Consider the following 15,898-nt stretch of genomic DNA (forward strand, 5'->3'; position numbering starts at 1 on the left):
GAGCTACTCACATATGTGACTTGGTCATTTGTGACGTAATTTGGAGGGGGTGGCTGTTTAGCTTCTTTCATCCACTGATGTAGATGTAGTCACATAATGTCTTTATCACAGCGGTTCCTAAACTGGGTTGCATCCGCAAATGGGGTCGTGCAGTCAGAAAATGTGGTCATGGCAATCCCTAGTGTGTAGAGGATGATATTTTGCTCTGCACAGCATGATCTCGCATGTATGTATGCGAAGTTGCGATGCAGAGCAAAATGGCATCCTCCCTGCGGCGTGACATCGCACATGTATGGCGTGTGCAAGGTCATGCTGTGTGGAGGATGCCATTTTGCTTTACAAAATGATATCTCCATGCTGTCTGAGATCCTGGAGGGAAATAATTCATTAAAATAGGGTTGTGCCTGCAAACGTTCGGGAACCCCTGCTCTATCAAGTGTTACTCCCACAGTAAATGTGGTGTTTAAAGGGGAAATGTTATACAAAATAACTATTTAATGACGGCACAGATTAAAGAATTGAGAGATCCTATGTTTACGTAGAGTTCCTTTTAATCTTTGTGGATCAGCCATCCTTTTTGAAAATGATTTGTGTGGGAATAATCACTATTGTCTCCTCTCCCCTCCTCTGTGTATAGCCTGTTTTTTTTGAGCCTTCATTTGTTTTCACAAGTTAAGTAGGAAGGTTGCCTACATGTCTCCCAGTCTTCCTCTTTGTCTGAGATGTACAATTTCTACCATACATTACATCCTCCTCCAGGCATAGGGGTGTCAATGTGACCTGGGAAACAAAATGTACTCAAGCTGCTTCTGGTCTAAGTATTTAGCCATGCAATTTCATTGCCATATGAAGACTTCTATATGACTGTTGTTACTTTATTGTGGCCTAGAGAAAACACCATTTTCCTGTCTAATATATCGGATACAATTATAGTTTGTACCCACTGGCAAAGTTTTTCATCCCCCTCTAGTGGCTGGTTCCTGTAGAAGATGACAACCTACTACTGTCAGCTACTCTTTTAACTCAAGCGGTAGAGGTCTGTGATGTATACCTAAAGCAGCTATACTCAGAACTCAGTGGTTCAGGAACCAAATTAGCAATCAACATTACCCAAAAGAGCCACAGTATTGTGAATTGTTTCATTTACACACACACACACACACACACACACACACACACACTCTCTCTCTCTCTCTCTCTCTCTCTCTCTCTGTGTGTATGTGTATATATATATATGTATATATATATATATATGTATATATATATATATGTATATATATATATATATACACACATACTTTTCACCCAAAATGACTGATCTAGTATTCTACAGTTGGTTAATAATTAAATCACACAGTGTTTTAATATCATGTACTGCAAAGAGCCTCAGGAGACCAATTAAAGAGCCACTTGCAGCTCCTGAGTCTGACTGAGTATCCATATGTATCATTGATCTACAAGTTCTAATCCTGCTAATGATCCATGAAGGGGACAGTGTGATTCCACGTAGTGGAATTTGTTTTCTTCAGTTTGCTTTTTTAAAAACCTGGGAGATTACACACACCGAAGTTGTTAAAAGAACATTTGAGTGCTTTAGTTTGCAACCTTTTAGTTAGAAAATGTCAGAATTATGGCTACTTATGCAAACTGAATTTGATGCCCATGTACATTTGCACTGTGATACTTTAATTTCATAATTTTTTTTCCCCATAGGACCCCTGCCTCATTCAGTGTCCAGGATGGACAATGCTCACCTAATGAGCAGCTATTCAATTTTTTGTTTTAGCTTCATAATGCACCAGACCTTATTTACTGCACACTAGTCAAACCCTGATCTGAATACAGAATTATTTCCTTGGAGCTTTCTTGTGCCACTCATTGCTGTAGTATATGAATGCATCACAAATATTTATGATTTTATATTCGTAATACCCCATGGAGGTGGTCTTACCTTCATTTTTGCCAATGGACGACTGAGACACAGTATGGGTAGGAGGTGAGCAGCTCTCAGTAGTGAAAGAACTGGTTAAGGACTATTTAGAAAAGCTGGAAGTGCACAAGTCCACGGGTCCAGATCTGATGCACCCAAGGGTGCTGAAAGAGTTGTCTGATGTGATTGCAGAGCCATTGGCCATTATCTTTGAAAATTCGTGGCGATGGGGGAGGTCCTGGACAATTGGAAAAAGGCAAATATAGTGCCCATATTTAAAAAAGAAAAGAGAGTGAACCAAAGACCAGTCAGCTTCACTTCAGTCCCCAGCAAAACCATGGAACACGTCCTCAAGGAATCCATTCTGAAGCACTTGGAGGAGAGGAAGGTGATCAGGAACAGTCAACATGGATTCACCAGGGACAAGTCATGCCTGACTAACCTGATTGCCTTCTATGATGAGATAACTGACTCTGTGGATCTGTGGAAAGCGGTGGATGTGATATATCTTGACTTTAGCAAAGCTTTTGATACGGTCTCCCACAGTATTCTTGCCAGCAAGTTAAAGTATGGATTGGATGAATGGACTGTAAGGTGGCTAGAAAGCTGGCTAGATTGTCGGGCTCAATGGGTAGTGATCAATGGCTCAATGTCTAGTTGGCAGCCAGTATCAAGCGGAGTGCCCCAGGGATCAGTCTTGGGGCCGGTTTTGTTCCACATGTTTAATCCCATCATCCAGATCATTAATAATTGCACCCTCAGCAAATTTGCCAGTGACACTAAGTAGGGGGAGAGGTAGATATGCTGGAGGATAGGGATAGAGTCCAGCATTACCTAGACAAATTGGAGGATTGGGCCAAAAGAAGTATGATGAAGTTCAACAAGTTCAAGTGGTGAGTCCTGCACTTAGGAAGAAAGAATCCCATGCACCGCTACAGGCTGGAGACTGACTGGCTAAGCAACAGTTCTGCAGAAAAGGACCTGAGGATTACAGTGGACGAGAAGCTGGATATGAATCAGCAGTGTGCTCTCGTTGCCAAGAAGGCCAACAACATATTGGGCTGTATTAGTAGGAGTATTGCCAGCAGATGGAGGGAAGTGATTATTCCCCTCTATTCAACACTGGTGTGGCCACACCTAGAGTATTGTATCCAGTTTTGACCCCCCCACCCACCCACTACAGAAGGGATGTGGACAAATTAGAGAGAGTCCAGCAGAGGGCAACGAAAATGATCAGGGGGCTGGGCCGCATGACTTACGAGGAGAGACTGAGGGAACTGGGCTTATTTATTCTGCAGAAGAGTAGAGTGAGGGGAGATTTGATAGCAGCACTCAGCTACCTGAAGGGGGGTTCCAAAGAGGATGGAACTTGGCTGTTCTCAGTGGTGGCAGATGACAGAACAAGCAGTGGTTTCAAATTGTGGAGGGGAAGGTCTAGGTTGGATATTAGGAAACACTATTTCACTAGGAGGGTGGTGAAGCAGTGGAATGGGTTACCTAGGGTAGTAGTGGAATCTCCATCTGTCATAAACAGATAGCTAAGGGTTAATGTCTCTTTCACCTGAAACACCTGACCAGAGAACCAATCAGGAAACCGGATTTTTTCAACTTTGGGTGGAGGGAATTGTGTGTCTAAGGCTTTTGTCTGTCTGCCTGCTGTCTCTGAGCTTTGGAGAAGTAGTTCTGTTTTCTAATCTTCTGTTTCTAAGTGTAAGGACAAAGAGATCAGATAGTAAGTTATATGGTTTCTTTTCTTTGGTATTTGCATGAATATAAGTGCTGGAGTGCTTTGATTTGTATTCTTTTTGAATAAGGCTGTTTATTCAATATTCTTTTAAGCAATTAGCCCTGTGTTGTATCATCTTATACAGAGAGAACATTTGTATGTATTTTTCTTTCTTTTTTATATAAAGCTTTCTTTTAAGACCTGTTGGAGTTTTCTTTACTTCAGGGAAATTAAGTCTGTACTCACCAGGGAATTGGTGGGAGGAAGAAATCAGGGGGTAGAGCTGTGTGTGGGTTGTATTGGCTAGCCTGATTTTGCATTCCCTCTGGGGAAATAGGGAAGTACTTTTTGTTTCCAGGATTGGAAACGGAGAGGGCAAGTTACTCTGTTTGGATTCACAGAGCTTGTGTCTGTGTATCTCTCCAGGAGCATCTGGAGGGGGGAAGGGAAAAAGGATTATTTCCCTTTGTTGTGAGACTCAAGGGATTTGGGTCTTGGGGTCCCCAGGGAAGGTTTTTCAGGGGGACCAGAGTGCCCCAAAACACTCCAATTTTTTGGGTGGTGGCAGCAAGTACCAGGTCCAAGCTGGTAACTAAGCTTGGAGGTTTTCATGCTAACCCCCATATTTTGGACGCTAAGGTCCAAATCTGGGACTAAGGTTATGACACCATCCTTAGAGGTTTTTAAGGCCCAGCTTGACACAGCATTGGCTGGGACGATTTAGTTGGTGTTTCTTAAATTATGGCTGACAGTTCTTTAAACACTATCAGGATGATATACATGTTAGTGTAGGTGACACATCCCACAGTGGTGTTCCTCAAACTATTGTCTGTCAGTGATAAATAGCTGATCAGTTTATCAGATGATTTAATCTAAGTCTCAAACTGCCTAGATCTTGATTTTAGTTTTAAGATCTTTCTCAGTACCTCCCTTCCTTCCAGACACAAGAAAGAAAAAAAAAAATACTGTGCAAGCATGTAATAATATATTAGATAAATCTGTCCACAGAAATATTTTAAAGGAACTGTCTCTATTGTGTGTAAAATCACTCTCCTATATTTGGCATTAATGCTTGTTTGTAAATGGAGACTGCCAAAAAAACAGTAAATTATTTCTTTCCAACATTAGTTTGAAGCTGAAACACTTCAGTTTTCAGTGTTTTACCTGTTCTCAGCTGCCTTGAATGAGGATTTAACAACAACCACAGTTGGTACATAAGAATTTAATGTAAGAAGGGCCATACTGGGTCAGACCGATGATCCATCTAGCCCAGTATCTTGTCTTTCAACAGTGGCCAGCACAATATGTTTCAGAGGGAATGAACAGAACAGGGCAATTTCAAGTGATCCTCATCCTCCGTCATCCAGATTTAGAGACGCTCAGAGCATGGAGCTGTGTGCCTGACCATCTTAGCCATTTATGGACCTATCCTCCATTAACTTATCTACTTTTTTTTTAATCTTTTTTTTGGCCTTCACAATACCCCTGGCAACAAGTTCCACAGGCTGGCTGTGTGTTGTGTGAAGAAATACTTCCTTTTGCTTGTTTTAAACCTGCTGTCTGTTTGATTGGGTGACCCCTGGTTTTTATGTTATGGAAAGGAGTAAATAATGCTTCTCTGTTCGCATTCTCCACACCATTCATGATTTTTTAGACCTCTATCATATCCCATGGCCCCACCTTGTTCATCTCTTTTCTAAGAACACTCCTCGTATGGAAGCTGTTCCATGTCCCTACTCATTTTTGTTGCTCTTTTCTATACTTTTTTCTAGTTCTAATGTCTTTTTTTTTTTTTTTTTTTTTTTTTAAGATGTGGAGACCAGAACAGCACTCAGTATTCAACATGTGGGTGTGTGCCATGGATTCATAAAGTGGCATTCTGATCTTTTCTGCTTTATATATCCCTTTTCTAATGGTTCCTAACATTGTTAGCTTTGTTGACTGCTCCTGCACATTGAGCAGATGTTTTTAGAGAACTATTCACAATGACTAATTTAGAACCCCATCATTTTGTATGTGTAGTTGGGATTATATTTTCCAGTGTGCGTTACTTGCACTCATTAATATTGAATTTCATCTGCCCTTATGTTGCCCAATCACCCTGTTTTGTTAGATCCCTTTGAAACTCTTCAAAGTCAGCTCTGGACTTAACTATCTTGGGTAACTATCTTGAGTAATTTAGTATCATCTGCAGATTTTGCCACCACTTAATTGTTTATCTGCTTTTCCAAATTATTTATGCATATATTGAACAGCACATGTCCCAGTACAGATTCTTGGAGGTAGGATAGTACCACTAACAGTTTTATTTATTATAATTTTGATGCTGCAGCTACAAACTGAATATGCTGCTGCATCTGTTTTAATAAAATTAGATCTGATTTGCAAAATACTGTATGAAAATATAAAGTCCCTAAAGTACTTAAATGTCACTGGATGATTTGCCAGGGTCATTGCTTTGTTACCTTATAATTTCATCTGGTGGAAAGGCTTTCACCAGTCTTCCATCTTGTTTTGTTTTTCGTCTTTGAGAGCATGCAGGCAATCAAGGCAGAGTCTGTTAGGGTTCCAATTAGAAAGTCGTCTTTTCTGATTTACTAATTCCAGCTGTAAAAACCCACTCTGAAGTAAAATTCCTTTGCACAGTGTGAAAGAGTATGAGCGAAGGTCTCTGACTCTTGGTTTAAACAAATAATGAGTCTTTTAAAATCCAGGTTAAAAAAAAATGGTAAACATTTACCGGCAAGCCTCACATTTTAAGGAAGTGTCTTCACTGAGAATGCTTGATCTTACTATTTAGACTAGAGTATTGTTTACGTGGCAGTCTGCAAATTGTGATTGGTGATGCATGCCATGTGTGCTGCTCTTGTTAAACCCATAAATGCCCCCCCCACATCCCCCCCCCAAAAGCCAACCCCCCCTCCCCAAAAAGTTAAGGCTGAAACTTAGCAATTTATCCGGGATCAGAGCCTGATTTGTTTGTAATCATACTTTTCATAGTTCTGACACACTTATGATTGACTGCTAAATATAATGGTATAAATGCAGATTTTGTTTTGAGGATTTTCCCCATGTAATTATAGCATTATAAATTTACCTTGAATTGCAAATATTATGCTACAACTTGTTCTATCTTAAGGTGGCTTAGTCCACTTAAATATTTTGAGATGGTACTTTTTAATGTTGTAAATATCTTTCTCTTCTCTTAGGAAGCATTACAAGTGGTTCCACAGAACTCTTTGACGTTCCTGACACGTGGTAGCCAACATCTGTATTAATAAAAAGTGACGCTGATTCAAAGCAATTGCAAGAGTATACTACTTGGAAGCCATACTTAATTTAAATAAAAAGTGGTGTTAAAGAAGTATGTCTCCTGAAAATCAGTTTAATTTTTTAAACTGTCTACTGAACAATCACTGTCAGTTTTACTCGTGTATTAACTAGTTTACAATTCTGTCTGTTGATCATGTGAAATCTTTGCTGTCGTAAACAATGTTAGATTTAAGAAGCAAGGCTAAATGTGTTTTGGTCACCTATTATGGTATGTTGGCTATGAAATATACAAAAAGAATCAGCACTATTATGAATTTTGTTAGGCTGTTCCCTGTGCTTGAGGGGAGTTATCACATAAGTCTTCTCATCAGATGTTCGGGCAATATCAGTACACTATCAGTAGTCCTGAACAGATAAACCTCAGTATCAGTTACTGCTTTCTACCAGTTACCCTGAAAACCTTACAGTGTTGTCCTTTTTCCCCAGTAGGAAGACTTCAGCCAGTATCTGTCTGGAAACTAATCCTACACATATACTATCCTTTTGTCCTCTTGGAAAAATTTAACTTATACTTTCCTTAAAAAAAATAGAGAAAAAGAGAGAGAGATAAATTAATGTTGGGAGGAGGTGAGTTTTCTTTGCTGTTTTCACTCTTAAGTCTAGATCTGGTTTTCCATGGTTTGTGTTTTTTGTAAAAATGTTTTTGAAACCTGTGACAAACCTGCAAACTGTACCAGCCCTTTATTCATTTAAAAAAAATCTGCTTTGGTAGATTTCAGAAACTTTGATATTTAACGTTTTTGTATCATGGAAATAAAAATGAAAAATGTATTTCCATAAAATGAAAATAAAAGAAATTTTCTTAGGAATCTGTCTTTATTTTTCACATCATTTATTTGACTTTTTGCTTGTTTTGCCATTCATATATGGTTAGTGGGTATTAAGACAGACGCATTCTTGTTTTATAAATCTATTTCCAACACATCATTCTAGCAAATGGAATAACTACCAGGTTTCATGAGATTATATATATTGTGGAACCTTACCCCTTCTCACTTAAACATAGTAAAGGGAAATCCCTTGGAGGTGAGAGGTGAAGCAAAAACAACTTTCTGCCCTTTACAGTTCCTTTATGATCTGTAGCAGATGCCTCAAGTTCTTAAAAGTAATTTTAAAATTTTCCTGCTTGCCTTTTCTTTTGAAATATTAGGTCCTGCCATGTGGAAGGCAGCATGTTCGTCTGACAATCCAGGAATGGACTAGCTTTTATGGGGGAAACTAATTTCAATCTTAGCACTAACTTCTGCTACACATCATCTGCTCCACTGCTTTGTCAGGCAAGGAAGAGAATGTCTGACTGGAGTGGGGGAGGTGAGGGTAATAATGAATCTGAGTGAGCTCTGTTGCTGTTGGGGATCCCCAGGTCTTCTGTACTATATTAGGAGTAAAACTTAGTATGGATCACCACGCTCCAAGTGCCTTTGGTGGCCTCAAACCAAAGTGAGGCTTCAAATCCCTCCTCACTGTGAGTATGATCTTTGTTTGAGTTATGCAGGAAGAACTGCTCATGTTGTGCACCATTTTGTAGAGAAAGTTTCAAACACTGAGATGTAAAACCTTTATGAATGCTTGAATTTTAAAATCGTGTTGGAATTAGCCCTCTGCCTGGAAAGTTACAGTGCCTTAGTTACAATTCCAACTGTACATGACTAAAATTAAAGCTGCTAAAGTTAAAATTACTAAATGTGACTTAAAATGGACTTTGTCCATAAAGACTTCATGACTTTGAAGCCTGACATTTTAGAATATTCTAGAATTAGAACCAAGTGATAGATGCTGTTAGAGATCTGAGGGTCTTCCTATTTCAGTAGGAAAATCACCAATTTATGGTATTATCCAAAAGGAACCTGTTACAGGGTGAGCTGGACCTTTAGAGCAGCTCAAGACCTGGCCCCAGTATTGCCAGCCTCAAAAGATCAAAAATCATGAGTCAGTCTCAAATACCATGTTTTTCTTAATATTGTTTTCTGATCTGTCTTGATTTTTGAACTATCCGTGCCTGTCCCATGTGTGAGAAATAATTTTTACCTATTCCCAAATTTATGGGGTGAAATTGATTTTTTTTGGCTCCTGCTGCAGGAGCTTTCACCCCCACATCTGACCATTACGTGCCCAGCAATTCTGCCCCAAACCTCAAAATCAGTCCTGTCCCCTGTGGACATCAATATTAACGTCAAAGAATATTGATCTCAAAGACCTAAAGACATAGATGTGTCTATACATTTCACTCTCCAACATGAAATGGGTTCTTTTAAACAGCGAGGCCTTGGTTTTACTTGGTGGTTTGGCAAACAGCCAAAGCATTCATTCAGATTAAAAGATTATTAAATACAAAAAAGAACAAGAACTTAAAACAAGCATTTATACTGAAACTCTGGCTGAGTGTGCAAAACATTAGTCAAAACTTTTCAAGTTTTTCTCTTTTGGAGGCAAACCATCAGTCCTATTTTCTGAACTCCCTTTGATGAAAAGGAAAAGGGTTAATTTTACTTCCAGTCCTGATGTGTAGAGTGTATTTGTTCTATTAATATCTGGTTCCATATCTTCTGTTTTTACCAAGCATAATTGTAATAGTCCTTGGACTATATCAACTTGGCCTTTTTGGTTTAGACTAATCTGGCTTCTTTGTCTGGTTCTCTTGAACTTGTTACAAAATGTAAACAACTTTATTTTTCATGGTTATTGCCACATCTCAGGAACTTTTACATGTGTCTTACATTTAAATTTACAATAGGGGTACATTTTATGGGCTTGATAATTACAATACCCCCATCACTACAGCTCCCCTAGCCTCAATGATGCTCCTCTGGAGTTCTTTACCTGCTCTCCCAAACCTAGGAGAGCAGAAGTGAGTCCCCTTTCCCCCTTCCTAGCTTGGGAGGGCAGTTCTAGAGGCTCTTCATCCCTCTTTTGTTCCTCTCCCTAGGCTCGGTGCTGCAGGGAGAGAAACAGAGGCACCATTCTGCCCCTGTTGGTCACAGTGCAGATGAGGGAGCAAAGCCGCCCTGAGCTGTTGGGCAATTTCTGCTCCTCTCCCTTAATATGAGAATGCCCTCAGGTTGATATGGAGAGGGAGAAAGAGTTCTTCCTGCATATGAGAAGAAATACTGCTGAGGAACAGGCGTGAGGACTACAAACAAGCCCTTTCTGCTCATTGTGGAGAGAGCCAGGGACCAGTGGCAAAGCTAATAGGAAGTAACCATGCCCCAGCAGCATTTAGGTGTGTTGTGCCTTTTCACATGGGACTGCAATGAGAGCCTGCCCTGAGCTCGTCCAGCAGCTCCTGTTCCACAGGGCTAGGCCTGGCTCCCGCTTCCAGTGTTGTGACATGGCAGGTGGGGACATATGGCGCTGCAAACCATGTGCCAGGTTGCAACACCAGTCACTCAAATTTGGCCTGGTTGCCCTCCCTCATGACCCATATGGAGTCATGTGACCCTGTGTGCCATGTGTCAATGCCTGGAGCAAAAAGCCAGGCACAGCCCCATGAGACAGCCCATCCCCAAGGTCTGCCTTCTGCACTGCGACAAGATTAGGGTTGTGGCGCTGCGGAGGAGGGTGCTGCTGCAGGTGATTAGTGCCCCTTTGGCTATCACCCCTCCTGGTTGCAAAACCTGGCTTCACCACTGCCAGGAAGAAGAGTAGTTTGCTGGGTGGGCTATCCTGGGACTAACGATCCCTCCTGTGAGCAAGCAGGGAAAGGAGCCTGGGAGGGAGTAGAACGAATATGCTGGGGACACAGGCTGTCAGGGTTCCCTCCCCACCCTGAACTCTGGGGTACAGATGTGGGGAACTGTATGAAAGACCCCCTAAATTTATTTCTACCAACTTAGGTTAAAAACTCCCCTATTCCTTGGATTAAGAGAAACTGCCACCACCAAGTGATTTAAACAAACATTTAGGGAGGGCCACTTGGAGACCTACTTTCCCCAAGTATCCCCCCAAGCCCTTACACCCCTTTTCCTGGGCAGGCTTGAGAATACTCCCCCAAACCCCTACAGCCTCTTTCCTGAGGAGGCTTGAGAATAATATCCTCACAACTTCGTACAGGTGAACACAGACACAAACCCTTGAATCTTAAAATGATGAAAAATCAATCAGGTTCTTAAAAGAAGAATTTTAATTAAAGAAAAGGTAAAAGAATTACCTCTGTAAAATCGAGATAGTAAGTACTTTACAGAATAACAAAAGACTCAAGAACATAGAGGATCTCCCCTCTAGGCAAAACCTTAAAGTTACAAATCCAGGAATAAACCTCCCTCTAGACAAGGAAAATCACAAACCAAAATAAAAATAATCCAACGCATTTCTTCACTAGTACTTACTAATGGAGTTGGATAGCTTGCTTTCTTGATCTGTTTCCGGCAAGCACACACAATAGACAAAACAAAGCCTTTTCCCCCTCCCAAGATTTGAAAGTATCTTGTTCACTTATTGATCATTTTGGTCAGGTGCCAGCTAGGTTACCTGAGCTTCTTAACCCTTTACAGGTAAAAGGATTTTGTGCCTGTGGCCAGAAGGGATTGTATAGTACTGTATACAGAAAGGTGGTTACCCTTCCCTTTATATTTATGATACAGGCTGACTAATGAGCTACATTATCAACAAGCAGCCAGTAGAGGACTCTGAAAAGGAAGTGCCATCCTGAGGTCAGAGGAAACCTGGTTCAGCAAAGAGAGCGACTGCTGGTGAGCAGGAGCTGCAGGTTGGAGACAACAGCGAGCATGGGAGTTGGCTGTGGAGGAGAGCTGGGACTGGAAGGCTGAGAGCAAGCCAGAAACAGTTGTTTCTGGCAGGGGTGAGCAGTCACTGCAGGAGGAGGATACAGGGTAGTGAGGAGGCTTTACACTGAGGCTATCTGTATAACCCTCCACTGGCCTGGCTCTCTGGGCTGGGTTTGGAACTGTTTTGATTTGTAGGGGATAATGATTAATTGGGCCATAGGCGATGGCACCTTTTTTTTTCTGGCGGCCCTAGTAAAATTAATTCTATCATACTCAATGTGCGTATGGGAATCCACTGAGGGCTACAATGTGTACATGGGATGGCTCTCAGACTTCATCACAAGTCTGTGATGTTTCATGCTTTTCAAGAGTTCTCATGGCTTTCTGATTTTTGCCTTTAAACTCAAATTTTTCCCTCATCTCAAATGCTACTCACTTTATCATCAGTGGGAGTGAAGTCACAGGCTGCCCTTAACAAGATGGTTGCTGTTTCCCTTCAGCTTTGCTGCTGAAAGTGAGGCTGATGTCAGGCCTACCTCAGCCAAGATCTCTTTTTTACAGAGTAAGGGCTAAGCAGGGGACAGAAAATGTAGAGCTGCTCTAACTCCGACTGAGGTGAGCAGGTGCAGGAACAGGCTAGGAAACTGAGGAGTCAGAGGAATGTGAGAAGCAGAAGGCGAACAGGGTATTGTGAAAAGCAGGGATGTGAGGGACTGTTTCAGGCATGTGGTAAACTGAAGAGGTTGCCAGGGAGTGTATTATGGCAAAAGAAGAAAATGTGATGGGTGGAGAAGAGGGTGCCACTTCTGAGGTACAAAAACGGACTATCTGTGATCATTCTGAGTCCATAAAACCAGACAGTTGTCAGCATATGCTGAGCACCATTACAGATTTTCTTGGACAGACACTTCAGAAAAGGAAAGATTGTGGGAAAACTTGGACAGGTGGTAATGCTAGGACAGGGAGAGCAAGTGAATGTAATGGGTAGTGGGGAACAGATACTGGGAGAGCATGAAGGGAGAATGAGAGCATGAAGGGAGAATGCTGCCTATTTTATCTAGCTTAGAAGAGGGATAGAATGATAGTTCCTCACACCCAAGGAGGTAAGCAGGGTCATCTCCAAGGGGTGAACCATGAGGCATGTGTGTATGGTTGAATTCTAAACCTGAGATCTCTTACCAATTAAAAATAGGCAGCTTCCAATTAAATATGAGACTCAGAAAGCAGGTGAAAAACATTATTTGATTTATTTAAAAATAATCATTATTTTTAAGCCCATCATTACTTTTTTGGGATCTGACTCATGATATTTGAACTCTTAGGACTGGCCATATTAAGTGTTGGAAGTAGGGGTGGGGGTGGGGGTGGCAGGACAGAACAGTGAAGCAAAATATTTGATTTGGTTTGCCACCTAGAGCTGTGGGAGTAGAGCCACCTGAAAAAGGATTGGTTTACACCCTGCAGCCTAGGTGCAAAGGACCAAGAGAGGGGGAGATGTTTGGGAGAGGGAAAATGAGACCATAGGGAGAAGGAACTGTGGGAAGTAGGGTAAAAATTTATCATTGCAGCTTCTACAGTGAAGTGAGGACAACATTATATTTGTGGTGGTATTTGATTTCAGACTCTTGTTTACCCCAGAAGCAAGGAGGACTTCTAATGTAGCCAGAGGGCTAAACTAACTCATCTTTCCAGCAGAGGGAAAACATTTCAAACAAGGGGAAAACTGATGCAGTGGCCACATCTGAGGATGAAGCTGATCCATGCCCAGACAGAGCCATATAAATAGGTAGGTCAATGTCATCAAAAGCGTGTGATAAATTCATTTATCAAGTGACTTTGCACTTTGTCCTCTGCATGTTGTCATAGTGCACGAGAATAAGTCCAAATAAAAATTTTTGTTCTTTAAATATTATAGTAACATTCATTGGTAAAAGTAGTTAAATATGTATATATAATTGCTTTCTTGTCCTATATTAATTGTCTTTATTTCTGATGTTTTTTACTTCATACTAAACATTTAATGTAAAAATAGTTGGCCTTTTAGGATTTTAATGTAAAATAAACTTAAATAAAAATGGTAATTCAAATCCTTACCACCAAATATTCCAGTGTAGTAAACTTTCAGCAGTGATTTATATTAGCTGCACAACTCCATCATGAATAGTGGGATCTATGGCTTAACTATATATAATGCACTGAAAGTTAACCAAATATGTGTATATTTAGAGATGAGATGCTAGTCCGGAAAATGTATCTTCTGTCATGACACCATTATTTGTATTCAAAATAGCTTAAGTGTGACGGTTTTTTTTTGTGGTTTTACAACAGAGAGGTGTTTTTTAAAAAACTGAAATTTAAGAATTAGTGTGTCCATGATGTGAGCTACATATTTTCAGTATTCTTTGGGGGGAAATTTTAAGCTACAACAACTTTAGAGACTTTCAGATATTTGATAATTGAGCATTTGATGCATGCTTGTAAAATGAGTTACAAGTCATATCCATATGCCTGCAAACTTTGGTCACTATTGTATGTTATGGTTAATATCACTTACCAAACTCTCTAAAGGGCTTCACATTCTTAATGAGAATTTTGATTTTAATTAAGTTGCACTAAAAGATGGAGACCAGATAATCCACTAAGAAAAGTGTTTTAATATAAAAACTCCAGTGTAATAATTTAATCTTGATGCATTGAGGATTGTAGATTCCCAACTCCCCCTTAATGTTTAAAGATACATTTCGATCCTGCAAATACTACATTCCTTATATTAAAAGAATAAATAAAATTTTTAAATAGAATGTTAAATATTCCTTGGGGAATGTTTTTCCCCATGGAAAGAATGGAGTGATGTATCTAATGATTTTAAAAGGAATAAAAATAACTGTTAAGATATTTGACCTCTTTCACCCCTACTACTCTCTAAGCATTTATGATGAGTTTTGTTGTGATCCCCAAGAAATTTCTGGCTTCTGATTGAGTTTCATGTCTTTATTTAAGAAATAATAAATGTAATACAAGCAAAAATTCCTTCTGCACTTTTTGCTTCAGAACACACACAGGGCCACTCAAGATAATCAAAAGTCCTTGGCTTATAACTTCCTTAGACTATTGCCAGATGAGCAGATGTCTGCAGTGAACAGAATTCCACAAATAGCTCATTCACTTATTCCAAAGTCTGTTTACTAAATGAAGACAGAGCAGCTTTTTTACAGACAAATGTTACTCGGGCACTAGCCCATTGAGTAAATTTTATCTCTATGCCTTACAGAAATATTGCAACACCTCCATGGTGGGAGGAGTAATGTTTGGAGGGTTAGGCTTAATTATACTTGTAATTAAGATGTTCCTGCCATTTTATTATTTATTAAATATCCATGATGCTCCTTTAAAAAATGCATCAGGATAATTATTGGCTGCCATGTGCTTCACTGAGAACTACAGCAGATGAAAGGGCTGTCACAGTTACTGAACCCATGTGGAATGCATCTTTTCCTACATAGAATATAGGAGAAAAATCAGTAAAAATGTGAAAATTTAAACTCCCTTGCCCTTATTATATCCATTTGTAAATGAAGTGGCAGCAATATATGCACATGGACAGGTTTGTGCCTAAATGCAAACATTTTTAAGGTTAAGTGACTTACCAGACTTGATAACTAACAGGATCTAATTGCTGTGTAGTTTTCCACTGATGCCAAAGTTTGGACAATTGTGCCAGGCATGTTGCCTTCTAGTCCATCATTTACTTTTACAAACCACCAAGTCCCAAGAGGGACTGAAAATATTATTGTCTTAGTATTAATTACTTCAATCCGTTAAAAAAATAAAAACCACCAAAATTGAGATTTGTACAAAGAATTATGCCCCTTAACATTGTTCCTGCAACAAGAACTACTACTTTGCCAACTTTAAAACTAGTCATTTCTGTTCTCAAAGTCTGTAAAGAAGAATGGATATAAGTAATCTAAGAACAGATACGAAAAATCTAGTGTTTGCCTGGTTCATAGAACCATCGTCTCCTTTTCATATCTTTGAATGCACTGATTCTTAAAGTATACAAAGAACTTGAGTTGTCTAAATTCATTTTGCTTTTTCAGGGTACTGTAGTTTAAGCAAGGATAACAGCCCTCAGTTGAAAGAGAGTTTTCAAACTTACATCATTTGAGTTATAGAGTCATTAGG

General features: G+C 39.9%; 1 protein-coding gene across 3 annotated transcripts in view; it reads left to right on the top strand.

Annotated features, from left to right (window-relative positions):
• The window catches only part of PARN (poly(A)-specific ribonuclease), a 144,442-nt gene extending 137,422 nt beyond the window's left edge, over window positions 1-7,020 (top strand). For all 3 annotated transcript variants that reach the window (XM_030577215.1, XM_030577216.1, XM_030577217.1), the window contains one exon: window positions 6,866-7,020. In XM_030577215.1, the coding sequence (XP_030433075.1) occupies window positions 6,866-6,918 (53 nt within the window). In that variant the 3' untranslated portion in view covers window positions 6,919-7,020. The remainder of the gene's footprint in view (window positions 1-6,865) is intronic.
• Window positions 7,021-15,898: the final 8,878 nt, after the last annotated feature.

This window comes from Gopherus evgoodei, chromosome 10 (genome assembly GCF_007399415.2).
Source record: "Gopherus evgoodei ecotype Sinaloan lineage chromosome 10, rGopEvg1_v1.p, whole genome shotgun sequence".
Classification (NCBI taxonomy): Eukaryota; Metazoa; Chordata; order Testudines; family Testudinidae; genus Gopherus; species Gopherus evgoodei.